Source organism: Triticum aestivum, chromosome 5B (assembly GCF_018294505.1).
Source record: "Triticum aestivum cultivar Chinese Spring chromosome 5B, IWGSC CS RefSeq v2.1, whole genome shotgun sequence".
Lineage (NCBI taxonomy): Eukaryota > Viridiplantae > Streptophyta > Magnoliopsida > Poales > Poaceae > Triticum > Triticum aestivum.
In genome coordinates this window covers 246,512,416-246,527,994 of record NC_057807.1, presented here as the reverse complement: position 1 = coordinate 246,527,994, position 15,579 = coordinate 246,512,416, and the positions used below count along the sequence as shown (strand labels likewise).

At 54.9% G+C, this 15,579-nt stretch overlaps 1 protein-coding gene across 1 annotated transcript; it reads right to left on the bottom strand.

Annotated features, from left to right (window-relative positions):
• Positions 1-12,429: 12,429 nt before the first annotated feature.
• Positions 12,430-15,082, bottom strand: LOC123111193 (leucine-rich repeat receptor-like protein kinase PXC1). Its single transcript, XM_044531922.1, has 2 exons — positions 13,348-15,082; positions 12,430-13,258 (listed from the first exon to the last, which is right to left on the bottom strand). The coding sequence occupies exons 1-2, from the start codon at positions 14,894-14,896 to the stop codon at positions 12,570-12,572; spliced, it is 2,238 nt and encodes a 745-aa protein (XP_044387857.1). The 5' UTR covers positions 14,897-15,082; the 3' UTR covers positions 12,430-12,569.
• Between the last annotated feature and the right edge of the window lie 497 nt (positions 15,083-15,579).

Genomic DNA, 15,579 nt, shown 5'->3' with positions numbered 1-15,579 from the left:
GGTGTGGAGGTGGAGGTACCGGCGTGCACGGGGTAGAGCTCATCGGGACTGTCACATTGGTGAAGGACCATCCTGGTACGGGAGTCTTTCGCAGAAAAGCCAACACCATCAAATTCAACAGTAAGTGGGTTCTCACGAGTAAGACGATGAACGGAAACTAGGTTTGTGACTAAATCAGGTGAAACAAGAACATTAGACATAGTGATGGGTGTGGAAGTGGAGGGAAAGCTAGTGCTACAGATATGAGTAATAGGTAAGGAGGAGTCGTTGCTGACGGTAATACGAGTGGGTGTGTGAATGGGAGTGGAGGAGGTTAGGTTACCGGGATGAGCTGCCATGTGCGCAGTAGCACCTGAGTCCATGTACCAGTCGCCTCCACCGACAGAGCTACTCGGCGACAGCGCGGAGTGCTGTGCGGCGAGGAGAGTGGGGTCCCAGGGCAGAGGTACCGGTGGCGGCAGAAGGCTCCCATAGGGCGGCGTCGGGACGGACGGGCCATAACCACTGAGGGGCAGTGGCGCAAGGAGGGTGCCGTAGCCGGCGCCAGTCAGCTGGAAGGGCGCGCCGAGGAACGCCTGGTGGCCAGCGGGGAGAGCCTGCTGATAGTGTGGCGCCCCCCGGCGTCCTGGGCCCGCTACTGCTGCAGGTGGAGGCGATCGCCGCCACGCCGGTTGCGTCGGCCCCCTTCCCCTTGCGGGTGCTGCGGGCGAGGCGTTGGTGGCGACACTGGGCAACACCCAGGGGGTGCGGGAGGACGCGACTGGATCGACGCGGCCGGTGGAGCGGTTCCACCGCAGATGGTGAAGTAGCCCAGATAGTCCATGGAAGGCGTCAGGAACGGCGTGAAAAGGAAGGGGGCGGCAGCGGCACGCGGGAGCGCGCGGCGGCAGCGCGGTGGGTTAGGGTTGCGGCACGACGGGGCGGCAGCGGCGCGTGGCGGCGGCAGCAAGTCCGTGCAACGGGTGGGAGCGGAAACGGTGCGGCGGCACGGGGCGGCGACGGCGTCAGAGGAGAACGCGACGGCGGCGGCGGTGGGAAGCGGCGGCGGTGGCGGTGGGAAGCGGCGGCGGCGGCGCGCGCAAGGAGGCGCTGCACGGCGGCGGCGATGGGGTGTGGCGGCGCCGGCGCACGCAGGGAAGCGTTGCGCGACGGCGACGGCGATGGAGAGCGGCGGCGACGGCTTGCCCTAGGTCAGGACCTTCAAGATGATACCGTGTAGACGGGAAAGTTTGCAATAGAATAGACGTTGTATTGATGGGGTGCTGGTGCACGTATATATAATACAAGGGAAGGCCTCTACCTCAACTATACAAGACTAGGAGGTGAGCCACAACTCCAATACACGTGAAGTACAAAATACATACTCAACACAAAGCACCGAGAGATTATAATGCGTAAGACGTTTTCTACGATGATCCCTATGTTGGTGTCAAAACCGGCGGATCTCGGATAGGGGGTCCCGAACTGTGCATCTAAGGCTAATGGTAACAGGAGGCGGGGGACACGAGGTTTACCCAGGTTCGGGTCCTCTCGATGGAGGTAATACCCTACTTCCTGCTTGATTGATCTTGATGATATGAGTATTACAAGAGTTGATCTACCACGAGATCGTAGAGGCTAAACCCTAGAAGCTAGCCTATGATTATGATTGTTGTTGTCCTACGGACTAAACCCTCTGGTTTATATAGACACCGGAGGGGGCTAGGGTTATGCAGAGTCGGTTACAGAGAAGGAGATCTACATATCCGAATTGCCAAGCTTGCCTTCCATGCAAAGGAGAGTCCCACCCAGACACGGGACGAAGTCTTCAATCTTGTATCTTCATAGTCCAACAGTCCGGCCAAAGTATATAGTCCGGCTGTCCGAGGACCGCTTAATCTAGGACTCCCTCAGTAGCCCCTGAACCAGGCTTCAATGACGATGAGCCCGGCGCGCATATTGTCTTAGGCATTGCAAGGCGGGTTCCTTCTCCGAATACTCCATAGAAGATTTTGAACACAAGGATCGTGTCCAGCTCTGCAAAACAAATTCCACATACCACCGTAGAGAACACAATATTCCACAAATCTAATCTGCTGACAACTTTTCATAGCGTGACATGATGCCACGGCCCGGTCATTATTCGAACCGTTTTTCTTCACCAGCTGCTGCACACATTGCGAGGTGGTTTCCTTGGCACGTCTTGTCGAAGCAGAGATCGTGTCCCCTTATCACGGGATTCTCATTAATACGGGTGTGGGTAACCCAACCGCGCCATTAATCATGGCGCTTAGGGAATAAGCGAGTTTACCGGGCAAGTGGGGAGGCACATGATCTTTGCTGCCTTTATACGGAGATAAGGATCCCTCCTTTTCACCCACGCCTTCTTCTTCCGCTCATCCATTCCTTCTGGCTCGAGCCCTAGCTCCCAAGCATTAGTCTTCTCCGCCCAAAAAGGTTTCCCGAAAATGTCCGGATCCGGAGCAGGAGGCAAGTGGATGGCCTCTACCGTCTGAGAGAAGGATATCAAAAAGCTTCGAGGGGCCGGGTATTTGGCCAAAAGAATTGGCCATTGTCTTCCGACGGTGGGACATATCGTCCCCACTCAGGAACCCCACGAGAGGGTCGTATTCCTCCCTCATTTTGTCCGCGGGCTAGGGTTTCCCCTCCACCCATTCGTTCGCGGCATCATGTATTATTACGGGATTGATTTTTATGATCTATCCCCCAATTCCTTCCTCAACATCTCGACATTCACCGTCGTGTGCGAGGCCTTTCTCCGCATCCTGCCACACTTCGGCCTATGGCTGAAGGTTTTTAATGTGAAGCCCAAGGTAGTGAGCGGCAAGCACGCCAAGTGCGGAGGTGCCATGGTGAGCAAGATGCCCAACATTACATGGCCAACGGGTACTTTCAATGATTCTATCAAGGAGTGGCAGCAGTAGTGGTTTTACATCACTGAGCCGTGCGGCAAGGAATGGGCCGCTGCTCCGGAATTCAGATCCGGAGCCCCTCTGCGACTTACGTCCTGGCCCAAGAAGGGCCTGAACTGGGCCTCGTCCGACGAACTATCGGTGCTCGAGACACGAGTCCAGGATATGGAAGACAAGAACATCAAGCTCGTCAATGTAGTCCAGGTGATGTTAGTTCGCCGGATTTTACCTTGTCAACACCGGGCTTGCAATTTATGGGAGTTCGACCCGGCCAAGCACCAGACCCTGTTAGAGCTCTTTGGCTCTTCGCACAAGGATATCTGGAAGGTGATTTTCAAGTCCGGCAAATCGTCGTCAGACTCCGCCAAGGACCGCGGATACCAACTGTCCCGCCCTGCAAGTTAGGTAAGTCATTGTATGTTGACAATTCATATGTTTTATTCGCATATCCTTAGGAAAATGCTTAATGTGTTTCCCACAACTCTCCTAGGGTTGGGCGAAGAAGGCGGGGCGGATCTACTGTCCGGCCCCGCTGCCAGAAGAACCAGCCGGCCCACTTCTAACGAAGATGTTGGTCCCGGCGCCTTACAAGGCACCGAAGAAGAAGGCCGAGAAGGAGGCCAAGAAGACCAGGGGCGGCCTTCATCGCCGTGGTGCTTCGGACACAAAATGCGAAGACTCCAATGCTCGTTCTTCCTCCGAAGAGGACGAGGAGGAGGAAGACGAATCCCCGCGGGGGGGGGGGGGAGAAAGAAAAGGACGGCCTCCACGTCTTTGGAGGCCGAGTCGCCTAAAATGGGAAAAACTCATCTTCCAGAGGAGTCCACTGCCGCCGCCGATAGCAGCCCAGAGTGGGATCCCAGGGCCCAGCCCCTGGTGAACTCGTGAGTATAAAATCCGAACACACTTATGCGTCCAGACTTGTCGTGGCATAATATTTTAATCTGAGCCATGCTTTTTATAGTCCGGCAAGGTCCCGTGCCGAACAATCCTTGTCGGAGGATTTGCCGGGTTCGGATGCTATGGAGAGCGGGACACCACCGAGGGCCCCTTCCCCCAAACGTGTGAATGACACCGAGGTTTCGTCCCAGGAGGACCCAGGCCAAGAAGGGGGAGAGAGAATCGTAAAGACGGCGCCAGAAGGTCAAACTTCCGGAGCCGGACACATGGGAGAGAAGGCTCCCATGGGCGTCTACGGCGGGGGCAATCTTGGATTAGGCCCCCAGCCGGACGCAATCCCGAAGACAAATATGGCTCCAGAATTCGGCAGGCGGCTTCCCTCAACTGGAGGGTGTGTGCATGTTCCACCGGCAACCTCTGTCCAACCAGAGGTGCTAGATACTTTATCGGCGGCACTGAGAAGCGCCTCCATCGTCGATGAACACCATGCCCTTATGGGCGCAGTGATTCAGAAGATTCGGTCCACTGAGAGTGGACTGGATGAAACCTGCATTAGCCTTATAAGAGGCTTTGAGGTATGTTTTATAAGGTTTCGAAGAGTGTCATAATACAGATAGTAGCCCCTGATACACTGTTCGGTGGGAGAAAGAACCAGACAGAGGATCAAATTTATGTTCGCAGGAGACTCAATTGATGACATCTATCTCTCTTCTTATATAAGCAGGCGTCTGTAGCGACTGTCGCCTCTCGTACTGCGGAAGTATCCGGACTGAGGCGTAGTCTGGAGCAAGCCGAAGGAGAACTTGGCCGATTAAAGAAGCAGTTGGAAGATAACCAAGGTATGCAGAAACCTTGTTCATTTAGCACAAATGAATAAGTGTGCATGATGAAAATATTTTTATGATGTGCTCTAGGGGCGACAGTCGAAATTGAGGCTCTTAAGAAGGCTGTGGCCGAAGCCGAGAAGAAGGCAGCCGCAGAGCAGGCTCTCCGTGAAAAGCACGAGGCCAGAGTTATTGAAGCTGAGCGAGAGCTTCAGGAGGCCGTGAAGAAATGTGAGACCTGGGAGCAGAGTTTATCACGGAAAGAATCCGAACTCTCCCAGGCTCGCCAAGCCGCAAGTGATGCCCGGGGGGAAGCCCAAGGTGCCCTGAAGGAAATCCAGGAGGCGAGGAAGATTGCGGCTGGTAAGGCTTTTCCTATACAAAGCAGGTATTTGAAAGGAGAAAATTAAGTTGATAATGTGAATTCTGATTTCTCCAGGGGTATTTGTGGAGCTGCCACGCAGCATATCTGATACCGCCCAATTCTACCGAGCCGAAGAAAGGAACACTACGGATAAGCTCTTCTGGATGCAGTATCTGGCACCGAATTATCCGGTACCTTTTGCCGATCAAATGAAGCAGCTGATTGAACTGCATAAGGCGGTCGAGCTAGCCATGAAGGATTTGATCATCCGGCTATGGCCCGCCGAGCCGATTCCAAACAGTTACTTCGGGCTCGTGAAGCGGCTTGTGAGTGCCTGCCCTCGACTCGAAGTCATCAAGCGTTCAGTTTGTATGGAGGGTGCGTGGATGGCCTTTGCCCGTGCAAAGGTGCACTGGGGGAAGATGGATGCGGAAAAGCTGATGACCGAGGGACCGCCGAAGGGGAAGGAGCATCGCAAGCCTGAATTATATTATGAAGGTGTCTTGAAAGGAGCCCGCCTTGCGGCGGAGCAAGGCACCAAGGACATTATATTTCCATGAATGCAATCATGTTGTCCTTTGTAATGTTAAACAAGGTCATTTCTATTATTTATTGCCTGTTATTCGAAAGTTTTCCTCCTGTGCGGCCGTTATATATATATTAATCCTGAGAGTTGGCCAGTCGTCGGCTTCTGCCCCCACGTAGTAAGTACGGGGGTGTTTGGGATAACCTGAGCACTCTTTATCCCAGTTTTGGGTCCTTTAAGGAGGTGTTCAGCACAGCGAACCAGGCAATCGGACTATAGGGCTTTATCACTCTTGCTTAGCCATAGGAGTTTGACAAAAGGAAGGTAGGCGTAGCCCCTGGTGTTCGAAAGACCGCATGAGGGGCTCTATAAGCACCTGATCGGAAGAAAGCCGATCCATCGCACGCTGCATTGGTTATGGCATTATGCGGCAGAAATCCTTAAAGATTTTACAACCTCTCGAACAGCTTACCAGCTCTCGCTGTATCATGACAGTCAGTTTTCGGCTTTCTCTACTGAGGTGCTCGTCCGGAAGAGCCGGAACACAATCGCAGTAGTTCTCCCTGTGCTACCTTAGCCGATATAGCGGAACGTAAGGTACCAAAACATGGGAGCCGGGCAAACCCAACTATTGACCCAAGACATGATTTGGAGCTGATGCATATAATGCTATAAGTTCAGGGTGCCGAACTGCCGTGAAGGTGTTCGGACTTTATTGCCATATTATGGGTATAATGAAGCCCCTGGCATATTAAGGCATATCGCGATGTGCCGCTGCCTTTTGACAAAAGAGTTTCAATAAGAAATAACAGCAGATAAGCATCATATAGATCCACATGTTGTATTTGAATAATACGTCGATGCGTATGAGTACAGGTAATGTGATAAAAAGAAATATGACTGCGGAACCTGCTGAGACCAGGCGAGAGGAAGTTGTATGCGGATCGGGAGTGTAGTTGGATGATCATCGAGGGGAATATCTAGAGATTCCCTTGCGCGTTCGAACTGTCTCCATGCCGTCCGTCCTGGCCTACGCAAAGGTGAACCTGCAAAGAAAATGCAAGAAATGGTTTTGTGCCACAGAGCGGTTGAGCCGCAGTATGTGTCCTGTCTTAACTTTTGCCGGAGTGTTTCAGCTGAGCTCCGGATGAGCCGGGCTATCCTGTCGTGTAGTAGTTCGGACTCCTTTGGCGGTGTCCGGGAGCTTGGCCGTCGACTCGAGGTTCGATTGAAAGGTGCCATTCGTTGCTTCTGTTGTTAAAGCGGTGGTAGAGTCTTCGGCAGTGAGGGGAAGTTTGGCCCTGCCATTAACTGTGATGATGCCGCGTGGACCGCGCATCTTGAGTTTACAGTAGGCATAATGTGGCACCGCGTTGAATCGAGCGAACGCGGTTCGTCCGAGCAGTGCCTAATAGTCACTGCAAAAGGGGACGATGTCGAAGACTAACTCTTCGGTACGGTAATTGTTTGGTGATCCGAAGACTACCTCCAGAGTGATGAATCCTGTACAATTGGCCTCCACACCTGGTATAACACCTTTAAAGGTGGTTTTAGTGGGCTTGATCATCGAATGATCGATACCCATCTTGCGCACTGTGTCCTGATACAGCAGGTTTAGACTATTGCCTCCGTCCATAAGGACTCGTGTGAGGTGGAATCCATCAATTATTGGGTCAAGGACGAGTGCGGCTGGATTGCCCTGCTTGGTATTGGCCGGACGATCCTTACGATCAAAGGTGATCGGCCATAGATTGTATTGTGGGGCGACTGGCTCCGTTAAGTTGACATCCCTAAGAGTGCATGTTTGTTCCAGCTTGGGAATGTGGGTGGCGTTTATCATGTTCACTATTTTGATTTGCGAGGGAAATTTCTTTTACCCTCCTATATTCGATGATCGGGGCTCCTCGCCATCATCATCGCTTTGAGACCCCTTCCCCTTGTTTTCGGCACCTGACCTGCCGGCTTGTCTGAAGACCCAGCATTCTCTGTTGGTATGATTGGCTGGTGTTCCTGGGGTGCCATGAATTTGGCATGGACGGTCAAGTATGCGGTCCAAACTGGACGGGCCCGAATTGTTATTGCTGAATGACTTTTTCCGCTGACTGGACTTGGAGTCACTGAATCCGGCATTGACTACCGTGTCTTCGGCGCTATCACCGTTTTTGTGACGCTTGTGTTTGTTGCGTCGTGGTCTGTCGTTGCTATCTCTAGCTTTTGATGTGCCAGGATTGCTTGTTGTGTTGTTGCTACGAGCCAACCAGCTGTCCTCACCTGCACAAAAGCGGGTCATGAGTGTCGTGAGGGCTGCCATGGACTTTAGCTTTTCTTGGCCGAGATGTCGGGCAAGCCACTCATCACGGATGTTATACTTAAAGGCCGCTAGGGCTTCGGCATCCGGACAATCGACAATTTGGTTATTTTTAGTTAGGAACCGAGTCCAAAATTTCCTGGCTGACTCTCCGGGTCGTTGGGTTATGTCACTTAGATCATCAGCATCTGGTGGTCGCACATAAGTGCCCTGGAAGTTGTCCAGGAATGCGTCTGCCAGGTTCTCCCAACTCCCGATGGAGTTTGCCGGCAGGCTATTCAGCCAATGCCGAGCTGGTCCCTTGAGTTTTAGTGGGAGGTACTTGATGGCATGTAGATCATCTCCGCAGGCCATGTGAATGTGGAGGAAGAAATCTACTTTCCATACCGTGGGGTCTGTAGTACCATCATATGATTCAATGTTCATGGGTTTAAACCCTTCTGGGAAATCATGACCCATTACTTCATTAGTGAAGCATTGGGGGTGTGCGGCGCCTCTGTGCCGGGCTACATTGTATTCGGTCCGGCCGAATTTGTTGGTATATCCGGTGTGACGGTCATCGTCACGCGTTGTGGCGCGTCCTCGTGATCCGTAGATCGATCTTGATTGTCCTGCTTTGTTTTCCAATACGTCTCGCAGGTCGTGCGTGGAGCCCCGGGCCTTCGTGTTTTTGCTTGTTTGGCATCGGGGTGCGGGCTGGACTTCGGGCTGATACGCCGCTTTGTCTCGGCCGCGAGGTGGCCGGTCAGCCGCATCGTGCGCTGGTAGTGTGGGCTTTAATGCCTCCTCCTCGAGTCGAGGTAGCAACCTACGCTTTGGGTAACTTTTGGTAGGGCGCTCGAGTCCGTATTCCTCGGCTGCCAGGACCTCCGTCCATCTATCAGTTAGCAGGTCTTGATCAGCTTGAAGCTGTTGCTGCTTTTTCTTCAGGCTTTTTGCGGTGGCTATAAGCCGGCGCTTGAAGCGCTCCTGCTCGACGGGATCCTCAGGCACGATGAATTCTTCATCACCGAGGCTCACTTCGTCTTCGGAGAGGGGCATGTAATTATCATCCTCTGATTCTCCATCCATTGCCTGTTCCTTAGGGCTAGCTTGCCCATCCTCCCGCTCGGCCTGCTCGAAGCCTGGCTGGGCGGGATTGCTTTCATCTTCGGCACCATCCGGATTGCTATCATCTCTTGTGCCGGTATTGCTATTTTTGCTCTGGCGGGGCTTAGAGCGGCGCCCATGACGCCGGTGCTTAGATTGCTTCTCCGGGGGACTATCCTCCATTGCCTCATCGCCATCGCCTTCTTTGGGGGTATCCGCCATATATATATCATATGATGAGGTGGTCGTCCAGTGCCCTGTGGGCGGTGGTTCCTGTTCTTCTCTTGCATCGGCGTCCATACCGTCGATGTCTTCGGAGTTGAAGTCAAGCAGGTCGGTTAAGTCATCGATAGTGGCTATTAAGTGGGTGGTGGGTGGGGAACGAATTTCTTCGTCGTCCGCTTCCCACTCCAGCCGGACATAGTTCGGCCAGGAGTCTCCTGACAAAAAGAGAGACCTCAATGAATTTAGCACGTCGCCCAAAGGCGAGTGTTGAAATATATCCATGGAGGTAAACTCCATGATCGGTGCCCAATCAGATTTGATAAGCACGGACGTACACGATTCGGAGCTTGTGGCCGGAGACGAGTCCGAGGGTCCGATGACACAGATTTCTTTGGGTGTGAAGTCTGTGTTCGGCTCTAGCGCCGATGAGTGTGCACCTTCCATGGTAGGGTCCATCCACCCGCCCTCGGAAGGCACGATCTGCTCCGGATTAACGACCGGGGCAGCCGCAGGCGTGATCTCCCGAACACTGTCCGATGGCAGATCTAAGTAATGCTCGTCGTGACTGTTCGGCGAACCTGACATGGGTTCGAATCCATCGAAGATCAAGTCTCCGCGGATATCGACAGTGTAGTTCAAGCTTCCAAACCTGACCTGATGGCCAGGGGCGTAGCTGTCGATCTGCTCTAGATGGCCAAGCGAGTTGGCCCGCAGTACGAAGTCGCCGAATACGAAGATCTGTCCGGGGAGGAAAACCTCACCCTGGACCGCATCGTTGAAGATGATTGAAGGAGCCATCAAGCCTTATCGTGACGACACAGTGGAACTCCCAATGAAAGAACCAATGTCGGTGTCAAAACCGGCGGATCTCGGGTAGGGGGTTCCGAACTGTGCGTTTAAGGCTAATGGTAACAGGAGGCGAGGGACAGGATGTTTACCCAGGTTCGGGCCCTCTCGATGGAGGTAATACCCTACTTCCTGCTTGATTGATCTTGATGATATGAGTATTACAATAGTTGATCTACCACGAGATCGTAGAGGCTAAACCCTGGAAGCTAGCCTATGATTATGATTGTTGTTGTCCTACGGACTAAACCCTCTAGTTTATATAGACACATGAGGGGGCTAGGGTTACGCAGAGTCGGTTACAGAGAAGGAGATCTACATATCCGAATTGCCAAGCTTGCCTTCCACGCAAAGGAGAGTCCCACCCGGACACGGGATGAAGTCTTCAATCTTGTATCTTCATAGTCCAACAGTCCGGCCAAAGTATATAGTCCGGCTGTCCGAGGACCCCTTAATCCAGGACTCCCTCACCCTACCCTTGCCTTATATAGCATACAGAGAGACCTGGGGTTTACACAACTAGGTCGGCTACATCTAGGAGGTAGAACTCTCCATGGCTCCATCTTCTTGTCTTGTACGTCAAGCCTTGCGGAATTGTTGTGTACATCACCACGGGCCGCTCAAAGTTGCCGAGGACAAAACTGACAAAGGGGTCCTCAGCCCGCCTACCAGGTGGGGAACCAATGCCATGAGAGGCCCCTTAGTCGGGTCACTGTCAGTAGCCCCTGAACTGGTCTGCAAGCCGGCAGCACCTCATTCCTTCCAAGGTGCTCATCGTCTTTGGCCGCTGGTCTTGAAATAGGTTCAACAAAAGTCTTTTGAATAGTGCCATCATACAACCGACCTCTATTTGCCGAGCGGCTTTCCGAGGTGTTGTGAACCACCTCGATCTTGGAAATGCCGAAGGAGGAAAGCGAACTGCATGCCAAAAAGTTTTCTCACGCAGCATGTTGTTGGGCAGGACAAGTTCTCGCATAGTGTCTCGAAAGTCCTCTTGCCCAGTTCTGACAAATGAACTCGGTCTTATCCATGGGCCCACCAGGCCACGTGTGCGCCTTGACCTGACGATCAATGTGACGTGCGGGTGTGAGTTAGGGCCCACTAAGGCTATGTCCCATCGAGAGGGGCGTGCACCTTGATCCATGTGCAAGAACTAACAATAACCCCTCGATCTCTGTGAGTCACTAACATTTAATGCGGGGATGCGAAGAGATTTGTTGCCGCGTGGCAACACTAAGCTGTCGCCACTCTGTTTTGTCCCTCCCTAGAAAAGGGAGGAGGCAATACAAGGGAGAGCTTTCGCTCTCATTTCCCACGCAGGCATCTTCTTCCTCGCGCTCCAAACCCTCTAGAGCTCCAACACTTCACAATTCTTTGTCGCGACACCGTTTCCCTCATGCATCGTAGCTTTCCACCACTTCAAAAAGCAATGGCCAGAGAATGTCGTCTGAGGAAGGCTTACCAACCCGTCGACAAGGGCAAGGGCGCCGCTCTAGCGCCAAAGGTGGCGTCCTCCACCAAGGGCAACTGGAAGGCATCGACGATTACGCACGGGCAGCTGGACCGGTTGTCCAAACCGTGTATCTGCCGTCGCCGGAGACCGTCTTCGCTCGCCACCTCCGTCAGCAAAACCGTCATCCACGAGACCATGCCCCACCCCACCGAGAACAAATGGGCTTTCTCATGTGTGGGTTAGAGTTCCCTATCCATCATTTTTCCGAGGTCTCCTCTGCTTCTATTGCCTCCATTTTCACCACTTTCCCCCCAATTTCATACTCCACATAGCGTGCTTCGTCACGCTATGTGAGGCTTTTTTTTTCCTGCTAGCCGCACATCGGCCTGTGGCGCAAACACTTTTGTGTCAAGTTGCAAACCAATGTCGATGAGACGTGCGAATGCGATGGCGCCAACATTAGTTGTCGAGACCAACAAAAATTGGTAGGAAGAGTGGTTAGAGCTCGAAGATCCTCCTCGGGTCGGCATCGTCACTCCTTCACGCCGACTGTCCAGACCAAGTGCCACTCGTGGAAGCCGAGGAGCAGCTCGCTATTGGAGCACCCCATGGCCATACAGTTGGCCGAGAAGTTGGAAATATGCCCTAGAGTTAATAATATTGTATTATTTATTTCTATGTTTACAATTAAGAGTTTATATTCTATGTTATAACTGTTATGATCCTGGAATATGCGATTCGGTGTAAAACTCATATGCATCTGTGGAATGATAGACGGTAAAATCTGATTCCTAGTATTGCCTTTAAGACTGCTCAAATGTTGCTTGCGATCATGTTTTCCAGATCTTGGGATGTCGTTAATTGTAACGATAGTCCCAAAACAACTTTGAAAATATGACGCTCGAAGAACTGTCATCTTGAATTGACCCAAACATATTAAGATGCAGAAATACCATGGGTGTCAACGCATTAGGACGATAAATATTTCAATATTTCCATGAGCGGAAACAGGAAGAATGCATTTCAACCCAGAACATCACCAAGCACAGGTACTTAACTGAAGCAACCTCAGTTCAATGCTACTACTAGCTATGGACGAGGAAAGCTGATGCTGAACTAAAACTAGTAGCTGAGACCATCGTCAGTGGTGATGCCAATGGAGGGCGACATCGATACATCCTCCTCAGGGAGCGGCGACTGGTCCACGGGGACGCTCTCGATCATCCTCACCACGTCGGCCATGGAGGGCCTCTGCTCCGGCAGCTGCGCCACGCACGCCAGCGCGATATGCAGCAGCGCCACCATCTCCTCCTCGATGTTCTTGTACCGGAGCAGCTCCGCATCGAACACCTCCGCCGTCCACTCCTCCCGCACCACCGACCGCACCCACTCCGGGAGGCTCACAGCCGCCTGCTTGTCTTTCCTCTGTGCGCTGTTGCCGGCTGCGTCCGGCAGCGGCTGCAGGTGCTGGGCCGGCACCTTGCCCGTCAGCGCCTCTAGGACGAGCACGCCGAAGCTGTACACGTCTGCCTCCTGCGAGAGGCGCTTGTGGTCGCCCGACTGCTCCGGCGCGATGTACCCGCCGAGGCGGGCAATGGCGTGCGCCGGGCTGAGCAGCAGCGCTAGGCCGAAATCCGTGACGCAGGCGGCGCCGTTCTTGTCGAGCAGGACATTGGTGGACTTGATGTTGCCGTGGGGTATGGTGGAGTCGCGGTACTCCCGGTGGATGCAGGCCAGCCCGCGCGCCGCGCTGAGCAGCAGCGTCACCCTCGTCGTCCAGTCCAACGGCGTCTCCCCTGTCATCTGGTGCCCTGCACACATTCACCAGACAATGGCAAGAACATCGTGTCAGACACAGTTCGAATGGAGCGAGAATATGTTAGCTATTCAACAAGGATACCATGGAGGCGATCATGGAGGTTGCCGTTAGGGAGGTAGTCGTAGATGAGGAGCTTCTCCTGCTTGGCGTAGTAGAAGGCCCTGAGGGGGACGAGATTCGGGTGGCGGAGGCGGCCGATGAGGTCCATGTACCGGTGGAACTCGTCCCGGGCGCAGGGGTTGGCGTCGCGGAGCCGCTTCACGGCCACCATGCGGCCGTCGCTCAGCGCCGCGCGGTACACTGTCCCGAGGCTACCACGACCGACCATCTCCGCCGACGCGCGAAGCAGCTCCTCGAGCTCGAACTTGCTCCTCCTCCCCTGCTGTTGCGCTGTCCAGCCACCACTTGCCCTCCGTCCGGCGCTGCTGTCGCTTCCCCCGTCGTCGTCAGCTTCGTCGTTGCCGCCGCCTTCGCCGTCGACCCCGAAGAATACCAACTTGCTGCGTGCCCCGTCGCTGTCGCCGCCGTCGCTGCACCTGCCAGCGCTGCCCGGGCGAGCTGGCTGCATGCCCTTGCCGTGGCCGAACATCCCGCCGTCTCCGTCCTCCAGGCCGACGCGGCCGCCTCTTTTCCTCTTCTTGGCTGTCTCGCTGCCGCCGCCGGTGCTACAGCAGCAATACGCAACCAGCAGCGACAGCAGCGCGAACAAGAAGAGGCCATTGCCGACGGCAATCCCGGCAATCGCGCCTGTGCTCAAGCCCCCCTTGCCAGCGACTCCCTCTGGTGTGGCCAATGCCGGTGAGGACGAAGCAACGGACGACGAGGAGGAGGAGGCGGCTGGGTTGGACGGCACGACGGACTGCGTCGACGAGGCAGGGGCGGAAGGCGACGTCGGGGCGGGCTCGCGCGGCATGAAAGAACAGGACGGCAGTGGCGGCACCGTCCCGCAAAGGCCGGCATTCCCGGCGAACGAGGCGAGACCAAATTTGGCCCGCAACGCGTCGGGCACCCTGCCGGAGAGCTGGTTGTTGGAGGCGTTGAAGTCCGCGAGGCGGGGCAGGGCGGTGGCGAGGTCCGGGAGCAGACCGGTGAGGAGGTTGTCCTGGAGCCTGAGCGTGAGGAGGTCGGTAAGGTTGGCGAGCGCGGCGGCAGGGATGGGCCCGCGCAGGCTGTTGTCGGCGAGGTCAAGGCGGACGAGGCGAGGGAGCCGCGCGAGGGCGTCCGGGACGGCGCCGGAGAAGTCGTTGCGGGAGAGGTAGAGGAGCTTGAGGTTGGGGACGCCGAGGAGGAGTCCGTCGAGGGTGCCGTTGAGGCGGTTCCCGCGGAGGTCGAGCACGCGGAGCTCGGTGAGGTGGGAGAGCGGGTCGAGAGAGCCCCGCAGGTCGAGCGAGCCGAGGGAGAGCGAGGTGACCCGGCGGCCGTCGGAGGAGCACCCCACGCCGGTCCAGCGGCCGGCGCAGGCGTCGGGCGTGCTCCAGTTGCCGGCCAGGATGCCGTGCGCGTCGGCGCCGTGCCGGAACATGCCCAGCGCGTCCGTGTCGCTCGGCTTCAGCTCCGGCTCAGGCCGCGGCACCGCAGCCGCCGCCGCCGCGGAGAGAAACCCTAGGACCGCCAAGAACCGCAGAGCCATTGTCCCCGGCCTTGGCTTGTGGCGACGATTCTTTACTTCAGCTAGGAGATTGGAATTGGGGGGGGGGGGGGGGGGGGGGGGGGAGTCATCACTCACACAGCGAAACAAAGGTCAAAGCCATGATCCCGAGAAGCGCCGTGCTTTCTCCGGTGCGGCTTTTGATTTTTGAACCGGACGGAGGGACTGTGGTGTCCGTTTGAAGTGGGAGGGAGGGAGGGGTAGTGATGTGGAGTGGTCATGAGCCGTGAGGCAGTGTCAGTCAGGATGCTTCCACTTTTCGCTTTCGCTCTGTTCTTGTCTGCCCGTTGGCCCCTATGCCCGCCCTAGCACAGCAGCAGCATACAGGCCGGGCACGTCCCTGGGCCTTCCTTTGTCTCGTCGCAGTGCACCCAAAGTCAAAAGCTCAAAGGTAGGAGTAACTCAAAAGCCGTAAATTGCGTATGAACAGTTTAAAACACGGCACGCTCCAACAATTCCATAGTCCCGAATACCATGTACACAATGTCACAATTCCATTTCCCTGGTTAACGAGAGCAACTCCAACGGCGACCCATTTTATCTGCTTTTTGTCCGTTTGGGTCGGCCGGCCGCCCGGCGTCCGCCCTGATTTAGATTTCGGTTGGCAGTGCATCCAACACGTCGACCCAACAAATAGCTCATTTTTGCATTGTCTTTGCATTCAA